The sequence below is a fragment of the Hoplias malabaricus genome, chromosome Y, assembly GCF_029633855.1.
Source record: "Hoplias malabaricus isolate fHopMal1 chromosome Y, fHopMal1.hap1, whole genome shotgun sequence".
Classification (NCBI taxonomy): Eukaryota; Metazoa; Chordata; class Actinopteri; order Characiformes; family Erythrinidae; genus Hoplias; species Hoplias malabaricus.
Window position 1 is genome coordinate 33,166,632 of NC_089820.1, and position 22,038 is coordinate 33,188,669.

At 40.8% G+C, this 22,038-nt stretch overlaps 1 protein-coding gene across 1 annotated transcript in view; it reads right to left on the reverse strand.

The window, feature by feature from the left end:
- The window catches only part of LOC136679548 (4-hydroxy-2-oxoglutarate aldolase, mitochondrial-like), a 126,481-nt gene that overhangs the window by 13,405 nt on the left and 91,038 nt on the right, over nucleotides 1-22,038 (reverse strand). The window contains exons 4-6 of the mRNA XM_066658144.1: nucleotides 15,296-15,423; nucleotides 10,900-11,034; nucleotides 8,619-8,715 (exon numbers count right to left, since the gene is read on the reverse strand). Of these exons, the coding sequence (XP_066514241.1) occupies nucleotides 8,619-8,715; nucleotides 10,900-11,034; nucleotides 15,296-15,423 (360 nt within the window). The remainder of the gene's footprint in view (nucleotides 1-8,618; nucleotides 8,716-10,899; nucleotides 11,035-15,295; nucleotides 15,424-22,038) is intronic.

Sequence of the window (22,038 nt, forward strand, 5' to 3'; positions counted from 1 at the left end):
GCTGCCAAACCCTCAGGGTCCAATCAGAGCACAGGCTCCTCCCTTGAGAAAGGAACTAAATAACCTCTGAAAAGCCCACATGCAGACGGACATAGGGTTACTGTCAGAGTCGGTGGTCGAGTCGAGTTCCTGCTTTGAATCAGAGAGAACAGCAAGTGAGCAACTGCAATGGCATAACCTCAACAAAGGAGAATTGACTCAAAGATCTGCAACAGCAATCCTCCCAGAAATACTCAACTCCAACAAGAAAATTTCAGAAACTAACTGACTCCATTTTAAGTACTGAGCCTTCTGCAGAAAGATAATATTTTTATTTATTTTTTTCTTTTGCTCCACAAAAGCTCCCAAACTAGAACTGATCCACTGCTTGTAAACTTGGTTTGGGCAAACAAGTGAATACGTCTGAGATTAGTTTATAGAACAGAAGTATAATCCACGAATGTCAGCATTTACGTAGGAACAAGTGCTTCATTGAGCCGCCAAATCCACCGCCCAGAGCATCGAAGGACCAGCCATCCCATATCAAGAACTGCTGGGGTACCCCTGCAACTGTCAGGTTCCCTGACTATGCAGCTGAAGGTCAGCAATGCTGGGATCCCCACCTCAGACCGGAACTTCATCTGGAGCTAACTGCTGTAATAAGCTCATTCTTCGGTGGTCCGGAAGGCTCTCATACATACTCTCAGGGAAATGCCAAGTCCAATTTAACTTTAACAACTACACACCTTTTTTAGTTACCAGTTATAATTAATTTCTTAATAGTCTCAGTTAATGCACTATAAATATTAATTTTGGATTAATTAATAATTAATTAGCTCAATCCGCTACACACAATTGCTACATACATAGCTGCAGGAAGATATATTGTGTAGGGGGTGCAGACATAATTACACATAATTAAACCAGTTGGCTAAATTTTCAATTTAAGTATAGAGAAGGGTATTTACACAAGGTTGTGTAAGGAAGCAAAAGTGATCCCACTACCTAAAGAGGGCAAATATTCCTTAAATTGACCCAGTAGTCGACCTATAAGTGTTAGGGGTGCGGGGTGCGGACTGACGGAGGGCGGACGCAAACGCTGAGAACACAGACTTTATTAACAATAACAAACACAAACGAACTAGAGGGCATGAAACGAGCAAGAGAGACGAAACAAACAATACGAGGAACAGGGCAAACGAAACAAAGAACAACAAGGCTTGAACAACGCGAAACAAGGAACAAGGTACACGGAACAAGAGACTAGAAACAAAGAACAATCCAAAGAACAACGAACGCGAAACAAGGAGCAAGGTACAAGAAACTCGGAACAAGTAACAAGGTACAATGAACGACCCTAGGAAGTGAGGGAAGGGGACTTAAATACAATAACAAACGAGAAACAGCTGAAACGGATAACAAGGGAAAAGACGAGGAGGCGGAACAAAGGTGGGGCATGAACATAAACAAAACAAAGCCATGTGCGGAGACAGAGAAAACAAACCTGACGAGACAAGGGCGTGACAGATGCCCCCTCCTGAACGCGCAACTCCCGGGGCGCGTAACCTAGACCCCCCAGAAGCTGGCGCAGGAGGGAGCACGGAAAACAAGAGACTAAGACAAGGAACCGTGGGGCTGTAGACAAGAGGCTAGAATAAGGACAGAACAGAAGACTGACAAAGGGGAGAAACCAGAGAAGAACCTAGAAATAGAGACACGAAAAAACTAAAGGCGGGTGGCAAAGCGCTGAAACGAAGAGAACGGACTGGGGACAGAACTTGAGTGGGGAAAGAAGACAGAACTAACAGGGGATGGGACCTGGGACTGGAAAGGACTACACTGAACAGGAGTGTTTACATGAGACTGGACGAGGTGCTTAACACTGGAAGGGAACAAGGACGGGACATGAGACAGGACAGAGGGTTGCAAAGGGGACTGGACAGGAAACGGGACAGGTAACTGGGACTGGACATGAGGCAGGACAGAGGGTTGAAACGGGGACAGAGACAGAACAGGAGCAGAGACATGGGACTGAAACTTAGACTGGACTGAGTGCTGGGAATGGACAGGATCAAAGACTGGTGACGAAACAGGGGACATAACAGAACCAGAGACAGGAGATTGGACAGGACTTGGCAGGGGAACAGGGACCAGAACGTTTACAGGGACAGAGATGAACACCGTGACAGGGACAGGAATCAAAACCGACGCAGACAAGGGTACAGGGACAAGCACAGAGACAGGAACTAGGACAGGGACAGACAGGGGAACCAAAATAACATGGGGGTGCCCAGGACTGGCAAATGTCTGTGGGGCAGTCCGAGGAACCAGCCTGGGCACAGTTCTGGGGATCGGCCCGGAAGTCCTTGGGGCCGTCCTATGGGTATGACCGGGAGCGGCCGTACCCACAGTCTCAGGGGCAGAAACGGCTGTGGCCACATTCTCGGGGGCAGAAACAGCCGTAGAAGCCGCCTTCTCTGGGGCTGGAGCGGCCGAGGAAGCCGCCTTCTCTGGGGCTGGAGCGGCTGGCTGCGCCGCTTTCACAAGGAGAGGAGCGGCTGGCTGCGCCGCTTTCATGAGGAGAGGAGCGGCTGGCTGCGCCGCTTTCATGAGGAGAGGAGCGGCTGGCTGCACCGCTTTCACGAGCAGAGGAGCGGCTGGCTGCGCCGCTTTCGCGAGCAGAGTAGCGGCTGGCTGCGCCGCTTTCACGAGCAGAGGAGCGGCTGGCTGCGCCGCACCCATGGAGACTGGAGCCCCTGCGACGACGTCCACGGAGGCAGGGGGCTGTGCTGGAGCGGAAGAGGGTTTAGGGGGCTTGACGGGCGCACTCATGCGATCCCCTAGAGGTGCGCCCCTGTTAGCCTCACCTCCGTTGTCCTGAGGCTGAAGGCTAACCGCCCCTACCCTTAACCCCCCCCCCAAAAATTTCCCCGGACCTGAGGGGGTAGTCCTCGGGAGCAGAGGGTCCTGCGGAGATGTTCTCTGGAGTCGATCAGGAGAATCTGGCTCTCAACAGGTCGCTAAATGTCTCCACCGAAATATGCAGGGCTCTCTCTCCCAGCACTTGATCCGCCCACTCCAATGCTCTCCCTTTGAGAAGGGATCTCATAAACATTACTTTGATAAATTCGTGTGGCGCAGGAACAGTCAGGTAGTCAAAGTACAAGCGGCATTGGAGCAGAAAACCCTCAACGTTTGAAGTCCCCTCAAACTCGGGGGGGAACTCCCATATGAGATTGCAGGGCAGCAGGTTGATCGCCCACCTTTGCCGCTAGAAACTCCTGTACTCTTCTGAACGCTTCGTTGAGAAAATAGTCCGTGCTAGCTGCGTCCTTTAGCGGGTCATTCATTCTGTTAGGGGTGCGGGGTGCGGACTGACGGAGGGCGGACGCAAACGCTGAGAACACAGACATTATTAACAATAACAAACACAAACGAACTAGAGGGCATGAAACGAGCAAGAGAGACGAAACAAACAATATGAGGAACAGGGCAAATGAAACAAAGAACAACAAGGCTTGAACAACGCGAAACAAGGAACAAGGTACACGGAACAAGAGACTAGAAACAAAGAACAATCCAAAGAACAACGAACGCGAAACAAGGAGCAAGGTACAAGAAACTCGGAACAAGTAACAAGGTACAATGAATGACCCTAGGAAGTGAGGGAAGGGGACTTAAATACAATAACAAACGAGAAACAGCTGAAACGGATAACAAGGGAAAAGACGAGGAGGCGGAACAAAGGTGGGGCATGAACATAAACAAAACAAAGCCATGTGCGGAGACAGAGAAAACAAACCTGACGAGACAAGGGCGTGACAATAAGCATACTGCCAATCTTGGGCAAATTATTAGAGAAAGTAATTACATCTAGAATGCAAAGCTACTTATCTGTGAACAATATATTTACTAAGTCTCAGCATGCATTTAGGACAGGACATTCAACATGCACTGCATTAATTCAGATGAATGATGATTAGTTAAAAGAACTAGAAATTTTTTTTAGAGCAATTCAGTGCAGTGTTTGGTGTGCTGAATCATGATGTTGTTGGAGAAGCCAGCTTGTTATGGGATGGATTCAACGGTAATAGCATGATTTCAGAGTTATCTCTTGGACAGACCAAGTGCAAAAACCAATCACATGTGTAGAACTGTATTTTACAGAGACATAAAAGAATGGAATTACTTGCAGGCACCACTGCTCAAAATTGAAAGTCTAAAAAACTAATAAAATAAATGCTACCTAAAAGATATGGAGATTAGATTAATCCTCGTCTACATGCAAATGAGAGGGTATATGGTGATGGAAATGTAATATTAATTAGCCATCCATTCATCCATTTTCCACCGTTTATCCGGGCCACACGGGAATCAGTCAGAGTAAAGAAACCCAGACCTCCCTCTCCCCAGCCACAACTTTCACAAAGCTCCTCCAGGGGTATACCGAGGCATTCCCAGGCCAGTCGAGACATGTAGTCTCTCCAGCATGTTCTTGGTCTTCCCTGGGGCCTCCTCCCCGTTGGACATGCCCGAAACACCTCACCAGGAAGGCGTCTAGGAGGCATCTGGACCAGATGCCCAAACCACCTTAACTAAACTCATTTCAGCCGCTTGTATCCGTGATCACATTCTTTCGGTCACTACCCAAAGCTCATGATCATAGGTGAGGGTTGGGATGTAGATTAAACGGTAAATCGAGAGCTTTGCTATTCTGCTCAGCTCTCTCTTCACCACAACGGACCGCATACAGAGCCCGCATTACTGCTGACACTGCACTGATCCACCAGTCAATCTCCCGCTCCATATTTTTCTCATTCATGAACAAGACCCCAAGGTATTTGAACTCCTCCACTTGAGGCAGGATCCCACTTTCAACCTGGAGAGAGCACTCCATCCTTTTTTGACTGAGTACCATGGACTCGGAGGTGCTGTTTCTCATCCCTACCGCTTCACACTCGGCTGCAAACGGGTCCAGCAAGAGCTGTAGGTCCCGGCCAGATGAAGCCAACAAGACCACATCATCCACAAAAAGCAGACATGGAATTCTGACGCCTTCCGCCACTTGGCTACGCCAAGCAATTCTGTCCATAAAAATTATGAACAGAACCGGTGACAACAGACAGCCCTGACGGAGTCCAACTCCGACTGGAAACCAGTCAGACTTACTGCCAACCATACGAACCAGACTCCTGCTCTGTTTACACAGGGACTGGATCGCTCGTAGCAAAGAGCCCAGAACCCCATAATCCCAGGGAAATGGTCGAATGCATTCTTCAGATCCACAAAACACATGTAGACTGGTTGAGCAAACTCCCACGCACCCTTCAGGATCCTAGCGAGGGTAAAGAGCTGGTCCTTTGTTCCACGACAGGGGCGAAAACCGCATTGTTCCTCCTAAATCCGAGGTTCAACTATCAGTCTTACTCTCTTCTCCAGTACCCCCACATAGACCTTACCGGGGAGGCTGAGGAGTGTGATCCCCCTATAGTAGGAACACACCCTCTGATCCCCCTTCTTAAACAGGGGAACCACCACCACAGTCTGCGAGTCCAGAGGCACTGCCCCCGATGTTGCAAAGACGTGTCAGCCAGGACAGCCCCACAACATCCAGAGCCTTAAGGAACCCAAGGCAGACTTCATCCACCCCTGGGGCTGTACCGACGAGGAGCTTTCCTACTACCTTAGCCACCTCAGCCCCAGTGATAGATGAGCCCTCCCCAGGATCCTCAAACTCTACCTCCTCTGTTAAAGACGTGCTGGAGGAATTGAAAAGATCCTCGAAGTATTCCTTCCACCGCCTAATGACGTCTCCAGTCGAGGTCAACAACTCCCCACCACCACCATATACATTGTTGGTGGAAAACTGCTTTCCCCTCCTGAGTCACCTGATGGTTTGCTAGAATCTTCTCGGAGCTGACCGAAAGTCGTTTTCCATGTCCTCACCGAACTCCTCCCACACCCGAGTTTTTGCCTCAGCGACAGCTAAAGCAGCAAGCCACTTGGCTCTTCGGTACTTCTCAGCTGCCTATGGAGTCCCTTGAGCCAACCAGACTCGATAGGACTCTTTCTTCAACTTGACAGCCTCCCTTTCCCGGGGTGTCCACCACCAAGTGCGGGCATTGCCACCACGACAAGCACCGACAACCTTGCAGCCACAGCTCTATTCAGCCACTTCAACAATGGAGGTCCAGAACATGGCCCTTTCGGACTCAATGTCACCGGCCTTCCCTGGGACGCAGTCGAAGCTCTGCCGGATGTGGGAGTTGAAGATCTTTCTGACAGGTTTCTCTGCCAAATATTTAGGCTTGCCAGGTCTGTCCTGCATCCTCCCCTGCCATCTGATCCAACTCACCACTAGGTGGTGATCAGTTGAGAGCTCCGCACCTCTCTTGACCCGAGTGTCCAGAACATATGGCCACATGTCCGATGATATGACTGTGAAGTCGATCATCGAAATGCGGCCTAGGGTATCCTGATGCTAAGTGTACTTGTGGACACCCTTATGCTCGAACATGGAGTTCATAATACATAAACTGTGATGGGCACAGAAATCTAATAACTGAACACCACTCGGGTTCAGATCAGTGGGGCTGTTCCTCCCAATCACGCCACTCCAGGCCTCACTGTCAATACCCACGTGAGCGTTGAAGTCCCCCAGCAGAACAATGGAGTCCCCAGAATGTGTACTCTCCAGCACCCCCTCTAGGGTCCCCAAGAAGGCCTGGTACTCTGAACTGCTGTTCTGTGCATAAGCACAAACAACCGTCAGAGGCCTTTCCCCAACCTGAAGGCGCAGGGAAACTACCCTCTCTTCCACTGGGGTAAACCCCAACATACAGGCGCTAAGCCGGGGGCTATGAGTAAGCCCACTCTTGCCTTACGCCTCTCATCCTGGGCAATTCCAGAGTAAAAGAGCATACAGCCCCTCTCAAGGAGATTGGTTCCAGAGCCCATACTGTGTGTCAAGGTGAGCCCAACTATATCTAGCCGGTATCTCTGTACCTCGTTTCAGTAACCGAGGATCAGAACGCCAGGGCCCCTGCCCTCGGCTGCCACACGATCCACAATGCACCAGACCTGGATTACTATCTCTCCCACAGGTGGTGGGCCCATGGGAGAGTGGACCCATGCTGCTACTTCGGGCTGAGCCTGGCCGGACCCCATAAGCAAAAGACCAACCACCAGGCACTCGCCAATGAGCCCCTCCTTGAGGCCTAGCTCCAGGGTGGGGCCCCGGTAACCCTACTCCGGGCAAGGGAAGCTAGGTCTCTGTTTCTCTATTCATCAGGATCTTATGGATCACTCTTTGTCTGGCCCATCACCTAGGACCAATTTGCCTTGGGAGACCCTACCAGGGGATATTGCCCCTGACAACATAGCTCCTAGGCTCACGCAGGCACGCAAACTCTTCCACCACGTTAAGGTGGTGATCCAGGGAGGATATATTAATTAGCATTTTTTTTTATTTTGTTTGTTTTTTTTTCTCTCCCCATAAATTGTATACAAATATTTGTATTTGTTTTTCATATTTTGTTGATGTGTGTGTTGTTATGATGTGTAATTTTTTGTCATGTTTAGGACCCCAGGAAGAATAGCTGCTATTGTGATAGCAGCTAATGGAGAGCCAAATAAAATAAAATTAACAGGAATGCACACACTGCAACGGATTAGCAGAAACCACTGTCTCAACTTATCATTACAACTGGCTCAGAAGCCTCACAAAAACCACATACACTAGTGCTACTGAAAGCCTTTGTTAAGCGCGTCAATGCAAATGTTGTAAAATGTGATTGTGTACATGCATGCCAGTCTCTTCTGAGTTGGTGTAGTGCGTAACTATGTTTTCAGATTCTGCAGGGTAGAGATATATAAGAAAAATTCTTTCATATTAAGCAGACGATAGTGGCGCCAACATCTGCAATCCCTATGCACACTGCATACAATTATGGTTTTGTTAAATTTTTTTTCATGAAATCTTTCTTTCATGAAAATAAATTGTGACAGATCATAGAACTGGATTTTTTACAGAATAATCTGTTTAAGAATGGGATGCGAATTTGGCTGTGCCCACTGTGTCCACCCACATTTAAATTTTTTTTCCTGCTTCTACAGGTATGTCTGGTTTAAGGTCAATGTAAGAAAAATCATAAATTTGAATTGGAAAATCAGTTTATTATCATCAATAACAAGAATTATTGTGAGTGTGTGTCGCCCTGTGAAGGTCTAGCGCCCCCTCCGGGGTGCGTTCCCACCTTGCACCAAGTGATTCTGGGTAGGCTCTGGACCCACCCTGAGTTGGATAAGCAGTTTCAAACAATGAATGAATATTTTCATTGTGTGTTTTCCTTTATTTCTATCATTTATGAATTTATTTTAATATTTTATTAATTTATTTTACAGTTAAAGATATTTATCAGTTTTACTTTAAGTGCCAACAAGAGGTGCTGCAGCAGGCCCAGCACCCCTTTTCCCCATGTTTATGGCAGTCTTACCAGTTTTATGAAAATATACTAACCTAAAAATGCATAGAAATTTGACATTCTGGAAATGTTTTATATTAAAATGTAGATACTTTTTAAAATAAAAAACACTGCAGTAAAAGTCTTTCTTTATTTTATCTGGGAATCAATTCTCACCTACTGAGTATGCAGCCATCAGGAACCCAGCTGATCCTGCCAGCATTTGGAAATCTTGTGATCTGGTTTTGTGTGCAATCAGAGCCATTTTTGTGACCTTTCAATTATCCATGTGTGAAATGAGAAAATCAGAAACATTTGTGACATGGCATTACTGCTCTGAATTAAACCTGTGACTGTAACACATTCAGTACAGAATGAGTAAGCAGAATACATTATTTAAAACATTGCACCTTTGAATTAGTCATCAATCATATTCTCCAATGATTATTTTTGAATATGAAACAGGCACTATACTTTCACCAAATTTGGTACAAAACCAATTTTAGACATTGCAACCCCCATTATGTAGGACCTGCTATATAGAAAATTTACTGACTCATTAAGCAAATACAAAGCAATATAAATATTCATTTCATGAGTTGCACTTCATTGAAAAAGCCAAATAATCACTTAAAGGAGCAATCTGTAAAATATTTACTGTACTTAGTCATAAAATGTCAAGGGAGTGTGATTATAGATAAAGGAAACTGTCAAAGCTAAAACATTTCATATCATTCCTGGAGCAGTATATTCTCTTTGAGAAGAGCCCAGTCCGTGGACCTCCTGTGATCCCACTCTCTGTCCAATAATTTTACGGTTCAAACCCACTGCTGCCAGGTCTACAAACACAGTGTCTTGCAGCCATGAAATGACCAAGTGAACAGAGTTAATGTTACAGGACCTAAAAGGCCCCATTGCCCTTTTAAAAATCTCCATGAGCAGAAAATTAGTAAAATGAGTGGAAATATTGGCCTTGTATTTGAAAATTGGAGGCGGTTCAGAGGCAAAGACACTATAAACAGATCCAGAGCTGGCCAATTTTCTCCTGAACAGGTAACGGCAAATAATTTCGGAAAATATATAGAGGTAAAGACGCCTTAGTATAGATTAAAAGGATTAAACACCATAGGTTGTGTGTTTTATATAAAGAAAGTGAGGCATAGCGAAGTTAGAAAGGTTTCAGCACTGTGTTTTGTGTGTATTATACAAAGAAGGTGAGTAAATTGTTTTAAAGAAATTGATTCACGTGTGTTTCTAAGCGGTGTGTGTGTTTTAAACAAATTAAGGAGTAAGAATTGTATTTGAAAAGCTTTGCATATGCACCTATTTAAGGTGGAACTGAGAAATCAAGCTTGGTAGTATACTGCAAATATAAAGGTATCAATAGTAGGTAGATGTTTTACTGACATGTCGTGTGTGTATGATAAAATGGTAAATAAATCGTGTTTCAATACGAGTTTTGTTTATAAAGCTTAGTGCTAACTTTAGCTACGCACAGCTGCTTAAATTGGAAATGAGTATTCAATAAGAATCTGGAAAGAAACGCAAATAAGACTCTTAAATTGACCCATTTAAGGTGAAATTAAAAGCGTAAATACAAAAATTATGAATATGAAGCAAGGATCTGCCTCCTAAAATTACATTTATTTTTGCCTTGCCTTGTCTAGAATAAAATTTTAAGGTGGTTTAGTCAGTAAATTTTGGTAAATGCAGGGAAAATGAGGTTGGCTTTTTCCATTTTTTTTTATCTTTCAGATAGGTAAATACGTAAATGTTTAGTGACATCGCATACAATTATTTGTATGTTTTAAACGGATAAACTAGAATAATTTTGCTTCAAAAAGTTTCCAAACTAATGCGCTAGCTTTGGCTCTTAAGGTGGAACAGAGAATTCAAGAAACTGGCGAATAACACAGATAAGACTTGTAAACAGATACAGAGGTGGAACGAAATATTTGACTACAGAAATTGTGAATAAGAAGCAAAGATCTGCCTCCTAAAACATATTTATGGTCGAAGGCAGAATAAATATGTAACACCAGTCTTGTTTAGTCAAAATATTTAAGGTGGAATGCTTGTGATACAGGAATTGGTGGCTGCATGTTCCCTTTTTTAGCGAAGCAACGAATACGTTTCTGTGTAAATATGTTGATTATGGCACGCTCTTCTTAGCTATTATGGCCCAAGTTGTCAATCTTGTCTCATCATTCAGTTTTCCTCAAACTGGCAGCCTGGTCGAGCTTCACGCCTGGGGAGGAGGGAGAGGTGGCAGAAAGCTGTCTCCGCGGTTTTGAAACTATATTTCCCCATTTTAAATGCTTGGTGTCAAATATAGATTGCTCCTTTAAGCACTTAGCACAATAATCAAAAGCAGCACTAATTATTGCTTGATATATTTTATAATTACATATTGTTCCTTTAATATATGAGATAAGGGACAAATGAAAATAATTCTCACATCTCCACCACTTTCTTTGATGCCAACTATATTTGGATGTTGAGATAAATGGATGACTGCATCCACTGGCAGGTCTAGAGAAGTATTGGCTGGTACATTATAAAGCACCACTGGAACCGGGCTGGAATCTGCCACCTGTTTGTGGGACAAAAACTTCAAACAATTATTTTCATTAAATGTTTCTAAATCATAAATTATTACAAACATGGAGGCATTTTAGTGTTGCCTTAATAGCTGCATGCATATTGTGATATACTTTTATAAGAAGATGATCTTGTCTCCCATGGCTCAATGCATTTGAAATATGGACTATCTGCGGAAGGTATCGTTTGAGTAAAACTCAATGGATATGCATATGGATAGCTTCTGTCCTTAATATATAGCTAAAATGTACAGGTGCAGCTCAATAAATTTGAATATCACCAAAAAGTTAATTTATTTCAGTAATTCATTTATTAAAGTGAAACTCATATATAGATATATTCAAGTGTTTATTTCTTTTAATGTTGATGATTATGGCGTACAGCCAATGAAAACTCAAAAGTGTTTATCTCAGAAAATTAGAATAATCAACACAAAACACCTGCAAAGTTTTCCTATGCCTTTATGTCTCTTAGTCTGGTTCAGTAGTCTACACAATCAAGGGGAATGTCCAGAAAGCAGTCATTGACACCCTACTGCTGTATCAATATTAATGGAAAGTTGATTGGAAAGAAAAAGCATGGTAGAAAAAAGTGCAGAAGCAACAGGGATAACAGCAGCCTTGAAAGGATTGTCAAGAAAAGGCCATTCAAAAATTTGGGGGAGATTCACAAGGAGTGGACTGCTGCTGGAGTCAGTGCTTCAAGAGCCACCACACACAGAAGTATCCAAGACATGGGCTACATCTGTCACTTTCCTTTTGTCAAGCCACTCATAACCCAGACACAATGCCAGAAGTGTCTTACCTGGACCAAATAGAAAAAGGACTGGATTGAAAGTCTTGTTTTCAGATGAAAGTAAATTTTGCATTTCATTTGGAAATCAAGGTCCCAGTGTCTGGAGGAAGAATGGAGAAGCACATAATCCAAGCTGACTGAAGTCTAGTGTTAAGTTTCCACAATCAGTGATGGTTTGGGAAGCCATGTCATCTGCTGGCATGGCTCCACTGTGTTATATCAAGTCCAAAGTCAGCACAGCCATCTACTAGCAAATTTTAGAGAACTTCATGCTTCCCTCTGTTAACAAGCTTTATGAAGATGTGGATTTCATTTTCCAGCAAGACTTGGCACCAATCCACACTGCCAAAAGTACCAATGCCTGCTTTAAAGGCTAAGCACCACTTAAATGGACCTCCATGAATATTTCACATTAGTTTAGTTACTGACATATATATGTATGAATTAAAATGAAAATAGCATGCTTAATTTGCTTTAAAACTGACAACTTTATACAATTGACAGAAAAACCCGAGCTCGCTACGAAAATTCTTGAACGCAGCCGGTGGACAACAGCTGAACAACGCCACAGTAAAACATGACTGATTATTATGACTGACTGTTATGACAGTATCTAGCTAGCTAAATAACCAACATTATTCATGACAATAACCTAGCAATAAGCTAAAGTCAAATTTAGAGGTACCATTATTCTTGTAAATGTGATCGAAGTCGAACTCGAATTCATCCAACACTATAAACCTCCGTAATGCAACTACGTAGCCTAGTGTGATGAGCCACCAAGTTTAGCAAGTCAAACTAACTTTAGCTAACACCAACTAAAACAGGCGAAGTAAGTGTACTTACCGTTTATCTACATGTATACTTGAACACCTTTCGTTGATTTCCTTACATGCCCATACTGTTGGAAAAGCGCCAGTGAAATGAGCACTACAGATAACGGAGTGAGCAGATGGTCCTTTCCATCCAAGTTCCCATTTAAAGTTGACAAATGTAGTCCATTTTCTGGATATTTTGGGATCTTTGGGCCATTTGTGCACAGATGTCCCACTGTACATTGAATTATCGCAGCCAAAAACAACACACCTTTTCGTCATTTTGCATTAAATTAAGTGAAACATCTAGAGTTGTTGTCCACCATCTACGTCACATGCAAGACGCCTATTAGAGTTTCTGAACACCGTTGGGGGTGGACCAATGGTCTTTTAAGCTTTATTCCTTGAATTAGTAAGAAATAACATGTTTTCTGACTATCAATAAACACAAGTTAGGAACACAAATTCCACTGTATTTATTTGTTTGACACTTTCATATAGCTGGTGCTTAGCCTTTAATAACCACAGTATCACTGTGCTTGATTGGCCAGCAAACTTGCCTGACCTAAACCCCATAGAGAATCTGAGGTATTGTCAAGAGGAAGATGAGAGACACCAGACCCCACAACGCAGATGAGCTGATGGCCGCTATCAAAGCAACCTGGGCTTCCATAACACCTCAGCAATGCCACAGGCTGATTGCCTCCATGCCATGCCACACTGATGTAGTAATTCATGCAAAAGAAGCCCTGACCAAGTATCGAGTGCATATACTGTACATACTTTTCAGTAGGCCAACATTTCTGTAATAATAATAATAATAATATTTTTAATTGGTATTATATAGTATTCTAACTTTCTGAGATAGAATTTTGGGTTTTCACTGGCTGTAAGCCATAATCATCAACATTAAAATAAATAAACACTTGAAATATATCACTCTTTTTGTGATGAATCTACATGAGTGTAACTTTTTAAAATTGAATTACTGAAATAAAATAATATTTTGATGATATTGTAATTCACTGAGATACACCTGCAGCTTTAACCACTATGCCAAATTAGGGATATTAATTTATTCAGACAACCAATATTTTTTTCACCAACTTTTAATTTGGTAAAGACCCTTAAGATCAAGGGAAATCTATTTAAACCTTTAAAGGGTTCATCACACTCTCACATCAAGTTTTTCTATGGCATTGCTCAAAGAAACTTTTGTAGAACCTTTATTTTTAAAAGTGTGTGCATGCCACAGCTTTCAGAATTGTCTGTATGTATATCAACAAATAAAACAAATATGGACAAATATACTCGTCAGAGAACCTGAGGCAGGTGCAGGGAATTGAGCGCTGTGAGCTTGCTCTAGTGAAATAGAGAATTTCTTAGAGAAATTGAACAAGTTGTGTGGAACATCATTCAAGATGGTCATCCTTCTGTTGAAACTGTACCACAGTTGTCGTCTAGGAAGAGAGCATTGTGGCTTTTGCTTGTCATTAGTATCCTCATCCACAAAGATTCTGTTTCAGCTTTGTCAAGCCTGCTTTTGGTACATATTCATTTAATTAGGGAAGATAATTGCACCGTATTCTGTTTTAATTGTAGATTTTACAACTGTGTTGTAACAACTCTATATTCAGAGATTAATTAAAATAAAACACTTCAAATATATCAGTCTGTGTCTAATGAATGAGTATAATATACAAGTTTCACTTTTTGAATGAAATTACTGAAATAAATCAACTTTTTCATCATATTCTAATATAATGACCAGCACCCGTATATATACACCTCTCCTTTAACACCACTATTTACACTGTTTTTCTGAGTGTACCTTCCATAGTTGAAATATGGCAAAATCATGTTAAGACAAATGTCTATAGTATTCAACCACAATTCAACAGATGTATTCTCTGTAAGAACCAAGTCTGTATTGGGTAGATCTGAGACCCCACTCATACTAGCTTTATCAGCAACTTCATTTGTTGTCAGAGCACCTTTTTTCACAGCTCTTTGTGGTTAAAACGCTGCACTTTTTTGGGTTATTATGAGAATCTGACATGTTACAGAAATTGATTTTATTGCCTTGGTCAAAGAACAAAACATCTTTGAAGAATTGGACCAAAGTTTCAGGCAGCCAAACCTTTTGTTTTAACTATGCAGTGTAAAGAGGGGGGAAAATTCAGAATATTTCTCATTTAGGTTTGTTAATCTGTATCAGGTACTGTGTAAAATATTGGCAATTCTAGGCATGCAACAGTGGGGAAGCAATTCAATTTAAATAACAGAAACACAAAGGAACTGAAAAAAACTAACATTACTTAATGCCTAATGTTTGTTTTAAATTAAGACATTTCTCTAGCCTACTCAATATACAGAGGGCAGTTCTTTAACACTTTACTATAGGTCATCATACATAAGACAAGGCACCAACACTTTCTGGACAAAGGACAACTAAATAAACATTTTAAAAGGCTCCAACTAGCATCATTTGTCACTTTCTAGGAGGAAGTCTAGGGTGAGTTTTAATGCACAGCACTGAATAGCACCCAATATATGAGCTGTTCCTAAACGCGAGAGTGTTTACAATCTAGTCCCATATAAACAGAGGACACAACAAAACCCCCATTGTTAGATATAACTTACCTGAGTATAGTGGTGAATAAGAGCACTGCTACTCATTTGACCCCGGTAAAAGCATGGTGTCACTACCATTATACAGTTTGCACCTGCATTGGCCATGTTCTCAGTCATTTGTATTGTGGCATTGGTGGCTAAAAAAGAGAAAGTTAATCAGAATGTTAATTACATTTATATGGCTAACATACTCTGGGGGGCAGAGCACATTGCAGTACATGGACAGCTTCAATGTAGCGGTAAATGATTTTCTGCAATCCATTGTATAATACCTGCATTGGTTTACAGTCTTGGATCTAGAAATTAAGCCAGCTTTTGACACCATGGTCTCTTGTGGAGAGCTCACTGGGTTTAGGTCTTAACTTGACAATGGTTCTGTATTTTGTTTACAATAAATTTTCTGCATAAAGTTTAAATACTAAGTTATTTTCTGTACTTTGCACCAACTGGCCTGTCTCAGGTCAAGGGCAAGGAGGACTGTATTTTTAATATGGTAAATTAAATCAAATAAATAATTTGTAGGACTTAAGCTAGTTTAGTATGAAATATTGGTACGGAGTGAATTTTTTGTCAAAATTTCTAAAAAAGCAAAAATAAATTTGCAAGCAAAATGTTTAGAATAAAGAGCAGAGAGTATGTTGTGAATAAAATAAACAAAAAATACATCAAAAGTATATTTTAAAAGTAACTTGGTTACCTTATTACTCTTTGCTGTTATTTGATCCTTATTGTAGTGGAGATTAACAGATTATTAATTTTTAATAAAAGATATACTTTTTGGGGACTTAATATGCCGAAAGTTATCTTAATATGCAGAAAGACCTTTCTCTACTCTCAGTCTCTCTTCTGATCACGCAAGCAGATGGGAATGTGAGACGACCCAGAGCAGAGTCGTAAAACCTCACTCCAGGACTGTTTATGACCCAAGGTCCTAGGGTCAAGAGAGGAATCTTTTGGGAGAAACTTCCAAGGATACGTTTATGCTCTGTGTAAAACTGCTTAATTAAAAATATATCAAACTATAGAATTAAACCTTAATTCCCATTGTTTTAAAACAGTTTGAAGTTACATATGTGTACCACTTTGTGAAATGAATTCCATTTAGACCATCAAAAGGGGTGGAATTTACATATGTTTTAAATCACCTTTTTATATCATCTTATGTAGAACCAAGGTAGCCACATACTCTGTGTGTTATTTGGTTAAGAATTATGTAAGACATGATTTGTCTTAAGGGCGGCACGGTGGCGCAGCAGGTAGTGTCGCAGTCACACAGCTTCAGGGGCCTGGAGGTTGTGGGTTCGATTCCCGCTCCGGGTGACTGTCTGTGAGGAGTTGGTGTGTTGTCCGCGTGGGTTTCCTCCGGGTGCTCCGGTTTCCTCCCACAGTCCAAAAACACACACACAATGTGAGTGTGTCTGTGTTGCCCTGTGAAGGACTGGCGTCCCCTCCAGGGTGTATTCCTGCCTTGCACCCGATGATTCCAGGTGGGCTCTGGACCCCCCGCGAACCTAAATTGGATAAGCGGTTACAGATAATGGATGGATGGATGATTTGTCTTAACGATATTACTTTGTGTTAACATATAATCTTTTATATTGCAAAAGTATGATTCAAAACCTTGGGGTCGTGATAGAAACTGATCTTTCTTTGACCATCACCCTTATCACACGTACCCCTCCTCTCACACCTATTCTTTCTCCTACCCCTCCCGATTTCCATCCTCTCTCACCTTTTCCCTCTTTCCTGCCTCACACCTCCTCTTCACACTTACCCCACCTCTCATTCTTATTCTGCCTCTTACTCCTCTCCCAATTACCATATTCTTCATCACCCTCATTCTACGTAACCCTCCTCTCACTCCTCTTCTTCCTCCTATACCCTTGCCCCATTTCACCAATGTCTATAAGGCCCTTCTAAAATATTTGGTGTCAGACTGGATCGGGACCAGACTGGACTGAGAACAGACTGGACTGGCAACAGTCACAGACTGGACTGAGAACAGACTGGATTGGGTACAGAATGAACTGGCTATAGACTGAACTAGTGACAAACTGATGACCAAGCTGTGCCCGTGCTTTTCTGCATGCATGTGAAGGAAACCTCTGAACCTCCAGTTTTCAAACTTCAGATCATCCTGAGATAGACTGAGATCATCCAGCTTTACTCATACATGATCCTGCACTGTAAATTCTAATTAGTTAACCTTACATAAAAAAAGCATGCAAACCGATTGCCTTAAAAAAAAAAGTAAATTGGAATAGGGACTGTATCTTGTATGAACAAATGCTTATTTAGTATAGTTTACTTACACTTCGGTTTATTTAACTTAAAAAACTGTATATACTACTTAATAATATGTTTCATATGTACTTCAGATTTAGTATAGCCTACTCAGAATTACTATTTCAAACAGCTAAATAATTTCAATTAAAATGTACTATGTGTATATTCAAAATAACTCATTAATCAAAGTTGGGCTAACTACAGTGACATTTTCTGCAACTTAGAATTTGTCAGTTGTGTTTACTTGAACAGCAATCTGAATTACTTGTACCATGTAAACCGATTGCCTTAAAAAGACCAAGTAAGTATTACTTGTGTAACTTAAGTACTTATACATCCATTAAACATGAATGAAAAGCAGATTCCGTTCACTTTAAAATAAGCCCATTTACACAATAAATCAAGGTACTGAGATTTTAAAGTTCAATTATACGTGTTTTTATTTATTTTTATTTTTTAGAATAAGAACAAAGGCTTAAAATTGGATTGGCATTGTTTTTACAAGATGACAAGATGTGTACATACATGTCAGCAATTCAATAAATAAAATAAAACTACAAAATTAACATATACAGACAAACATAAATTTGAAAGGAGAGCCTTAATTTAGTTTAATCAACATTAGAAAAAAAAAGAATCCACTTAAGTGAGCTGTCCTAGACTCAAACTTGATTAGCCATTTAACTCAACGGGAGATTTTTAAGAGTTTGCAGCTTAGGTGGAAGTTTGTTCTGTCCCAAGCTTCACTCTTTGAATGAAATTGAACATGTTTTTCATGACTTTAGGGTAATCTAAGTGCAAAGCATATGCCAACCCAAACAAGAGGCTTGAGATTCTGTAGATTGTCCATTACAATACCTCCCTCAACAATGATGGCAGTAGACACTGAGTCAAGGTGGAGATGATTTGGAGAGGAAGGCATATCTTCACTGATGACAGTCAGCACCCCAACAGACACTTGTGCCCAGGCCTCATCACTGTCAGAATCCTTTATAAAAAACAAACAAAAAATAACATTATATCAGGGAAATGTTGATAGGCATGGCCATTTCTCAAAATATAAACTACCCTGCCTATACAGCCTTCCAGCCTTTCCCATGAAGTTGTCATAAGCTTAGCACAGTTTAGCTCAGCAGTGCAGAGTTAAGCAGTGTTAAGGGCATTACACACCAAATGCGACATAAATAAACAAGACAAAAAGCAAAACATTTGGACACTTATGTTATGACCAATACACCACATAAGATGATGGAATCATTTAAGACAGGGCTGAAAATCTGCTCCTCACAAAGCATACAAACTATGTTTTGAAAAGTAAAGAAGAATGGAGTTTCAGGGGCGCTTCTGCAAATTGTTCAGTTGGCTGTATCTGATTTTGAGTTTGAGTCGTTTGTGAACATTTAATTTTGTTTTTTTTTTTTTTTTTTTTTTTTATGGACACAGCTCCACATGAGGACAACACTGCATGTTAAAAGGTGTAGTCATGGTTCTGTGGGAGTTTATGTCTCCAGTAAAAATTGATAAATTAAAAAAAATGGCAAATTTTGATGCATTTTCACTAGCAAGTCACTATATTGTTATAATTTGTTTGAATTTAATTATTGACGTACACTTAAAAAATCTTGCTTTATATTTAAAGCCTTTAGTTGTAATAAGGCTAATTTATCATACGCGTGTTGCTACTGGCCGAGAATATGTGAAGTGAGGAAGACATGTCACCATCTCCATATGCATCTAAAAGATGTCTGAGGGGCATTTCTGCTTTATTTGATAGTAACAGTAGAAATACAGGATAGGTAGAAAGAGGCAATAACATGCAGCAAAGGGCCCCCTATAAATCAAACCCTGTCTGCTTTGGAATGGACTCAGCTTTGACATGTGATACTACTCTACCAGGTGAACTACCAGGTACCTACAATTAAATTTACATTTACAGCCTTTAGCAGATGTTCTTATCCAGAGCGACTCACAAAATGCCTCAAATGCATTTAAAACTTGCTTATGTTTGCTTGCTTTTCATCTCATCATAAATATACAAGGCATATAATTAAATAACTTAATTTTGGAGATACAAGCTGTATTTCTCTCACTTCACTGTAACCAGGCTGGTAGTGTCACCCAGATACCATGCAGTCAATGCCCATCTTCGTACTGAACTCACAGGGATATATACGACATTAATCATACCGCATAAGATACCGCAAAGTAAATTTCCCCACAAGTCTGTGTGCTCTTTTAAGATGCAACTATGAGAACTTACGAAGCAGGTGTTATAGAAGTTACTGGGGTCATCACCAAGTAGAACAGGTAGGCCTCGTAGTACAACGGTGCGCATTGCTGTCACTGGTTTCTAAAAATGGATAATGAACAAAACAAATTTCAAGATTAAGCAACATTAAAATGTAACAACATGTAGCAGCATAAAAATATACAGCGGTGCTGAAGCAGTTGTGAACCCTTTATATATTTCAATATTTCTGCATAAATATAACCTAAAACATTATTAGATTTTCAAACAAGCCCTAAAAGTAGATAAAGAGAACCCAAAAAACAAATGTGAGAAAAAGAAATTGATCTAATATATATTTAACATAAAGTGTCAACTGTATTTGAGCATTTATTTTCAGTGGTATGACCCCCTTGTGCAAATCTGATGATAGTTTAGGTCAAATTTTTGTCCGGAAATTCTAAAAGGTTCAATCTTACCTTCAGTGTGATATGGCCAACTTCAAACCAGCTTTTCAGTGAATAGCTCACCAACAACTGCCACATCCACTTCTGAGAAGGACAGAAAATGTTTTGGTTAAAACACGTACCACTTGTAGTGTTGTAATTTGTAGATTAGTCACACATTCCTTGATATGTGCATGTTTTAAAAGTGCTAGTGAAAACATTTTTTGATATGAATGTATATTTTTAAAAATATCTATTCAAGGTCATAAAAAAATTTAAAGTAGCATTTCACTTGTTTCACCAGTACACAAAATTAGCAGTTCAGGGAAAAAAAGCAACATAAAAGTTAAAAATTAAACTTTTTATTTACATTTCAGACGCTAATTAGCTTGCGCTAAGCTTAGCATGTTGCTAACAGCTTATTTACTTTTACATTTAGAGTATTTAGCAGACGCTCTTATCCACAATGACTTGCATCTTATGGCTGAAGGCAGGGGTTCCTAAATTTTTCATAAGACCAACTTATGGTCTGTATCCAATTTTACTCACTATATTAATTATAATAATTAATATGTAATTTAATTATAAAAAAATAATTATTATATTATTAAAGAACAACCCTTCTGTTTTGTATTCAGCTCTAATCTGCAGTATGAACATATTAATACAGTTCAGTAATAACTGTATTAATACAGTTCTGATCTGTGTTATTCAGCTACAGGATTGAACTGTACCCTCAGCACATATTAAAGATGGTTGTCAGAGCAAGCGTCACACACACTCTACCAAATAAGATGATCTGATCTACACACTATGAAGCTATAGAGAAACTGAGCTGTTCAGATGACCGTTACTGTCAGCACTGCTTTATTACTTGTTTGGTACTGAGGATTCTGACCTGCGTTCAGCAGCAAGGAACGGCTCACAGCACAACTGGACTTTCATACAGTCATGTGCTCCAAACACGGTCCCACGTGCCTGATTTCCAGTGCCAGCAACCGTTAGATGAGTTTCTTGCGCGTGACCGTGATTGCGACGCAGGTCGTACATTACAGGAGAACTTTGGAAGTGCGGCTAACCAGTTTTAAGGTGGAACCCCCCGTACAGTAACTATTCGGGACGAATACACGTTGCGTTGTGAATAACTCTGAATACGTTGCGAATAAATGTTGCACCTCCCCATGGAAACTCGTTGAGCTTAAGCTTTACAGGTCTTCTCAGTCTATTTCCCTTGGCATATCTATAAGACCTGCTGTTGAAACTGAATTTAATATTGAAACTAAAATGTTTCTAAACGTACTCTAATCAGTGGTGGACGGCGGGGGGTAAACAAGTTATAGGCGGCTAACGTTTAGTGAATTTACTATCACTAAGTCGCATATATGAGAGCTTAAATGGTTTTGCTTTATGATGTACAATATTCAGTTGTTTCCTAAAATATAGTAGATCTTATGTGAATAAGCGGATGCTGGAATCTAGTCTGTAAAGAATTTTAAAGCAGTTAAAAAAATGACCAACTTCACACAGTCTGGGGGAAGTTTTTCTTTAAATTTGGCTAAATTTATTCTCCGACTAGACTCCAGCATCTTCTTATTCACAGGCAATCTACTATACTTAACTTTAAAATGTGTATTTTTCGTTTTATATTCTAAAGTGCGACGATATGATAGCTAAACCCGTTTATGCTAGCTAACACATCCACGACTAGCTAGATAGAGCTATGGGAGTATTCAGAAATAAAGTCACACAATTTTATTTCGTTAAATAAATGAAAAACAATAAATACATTTAAA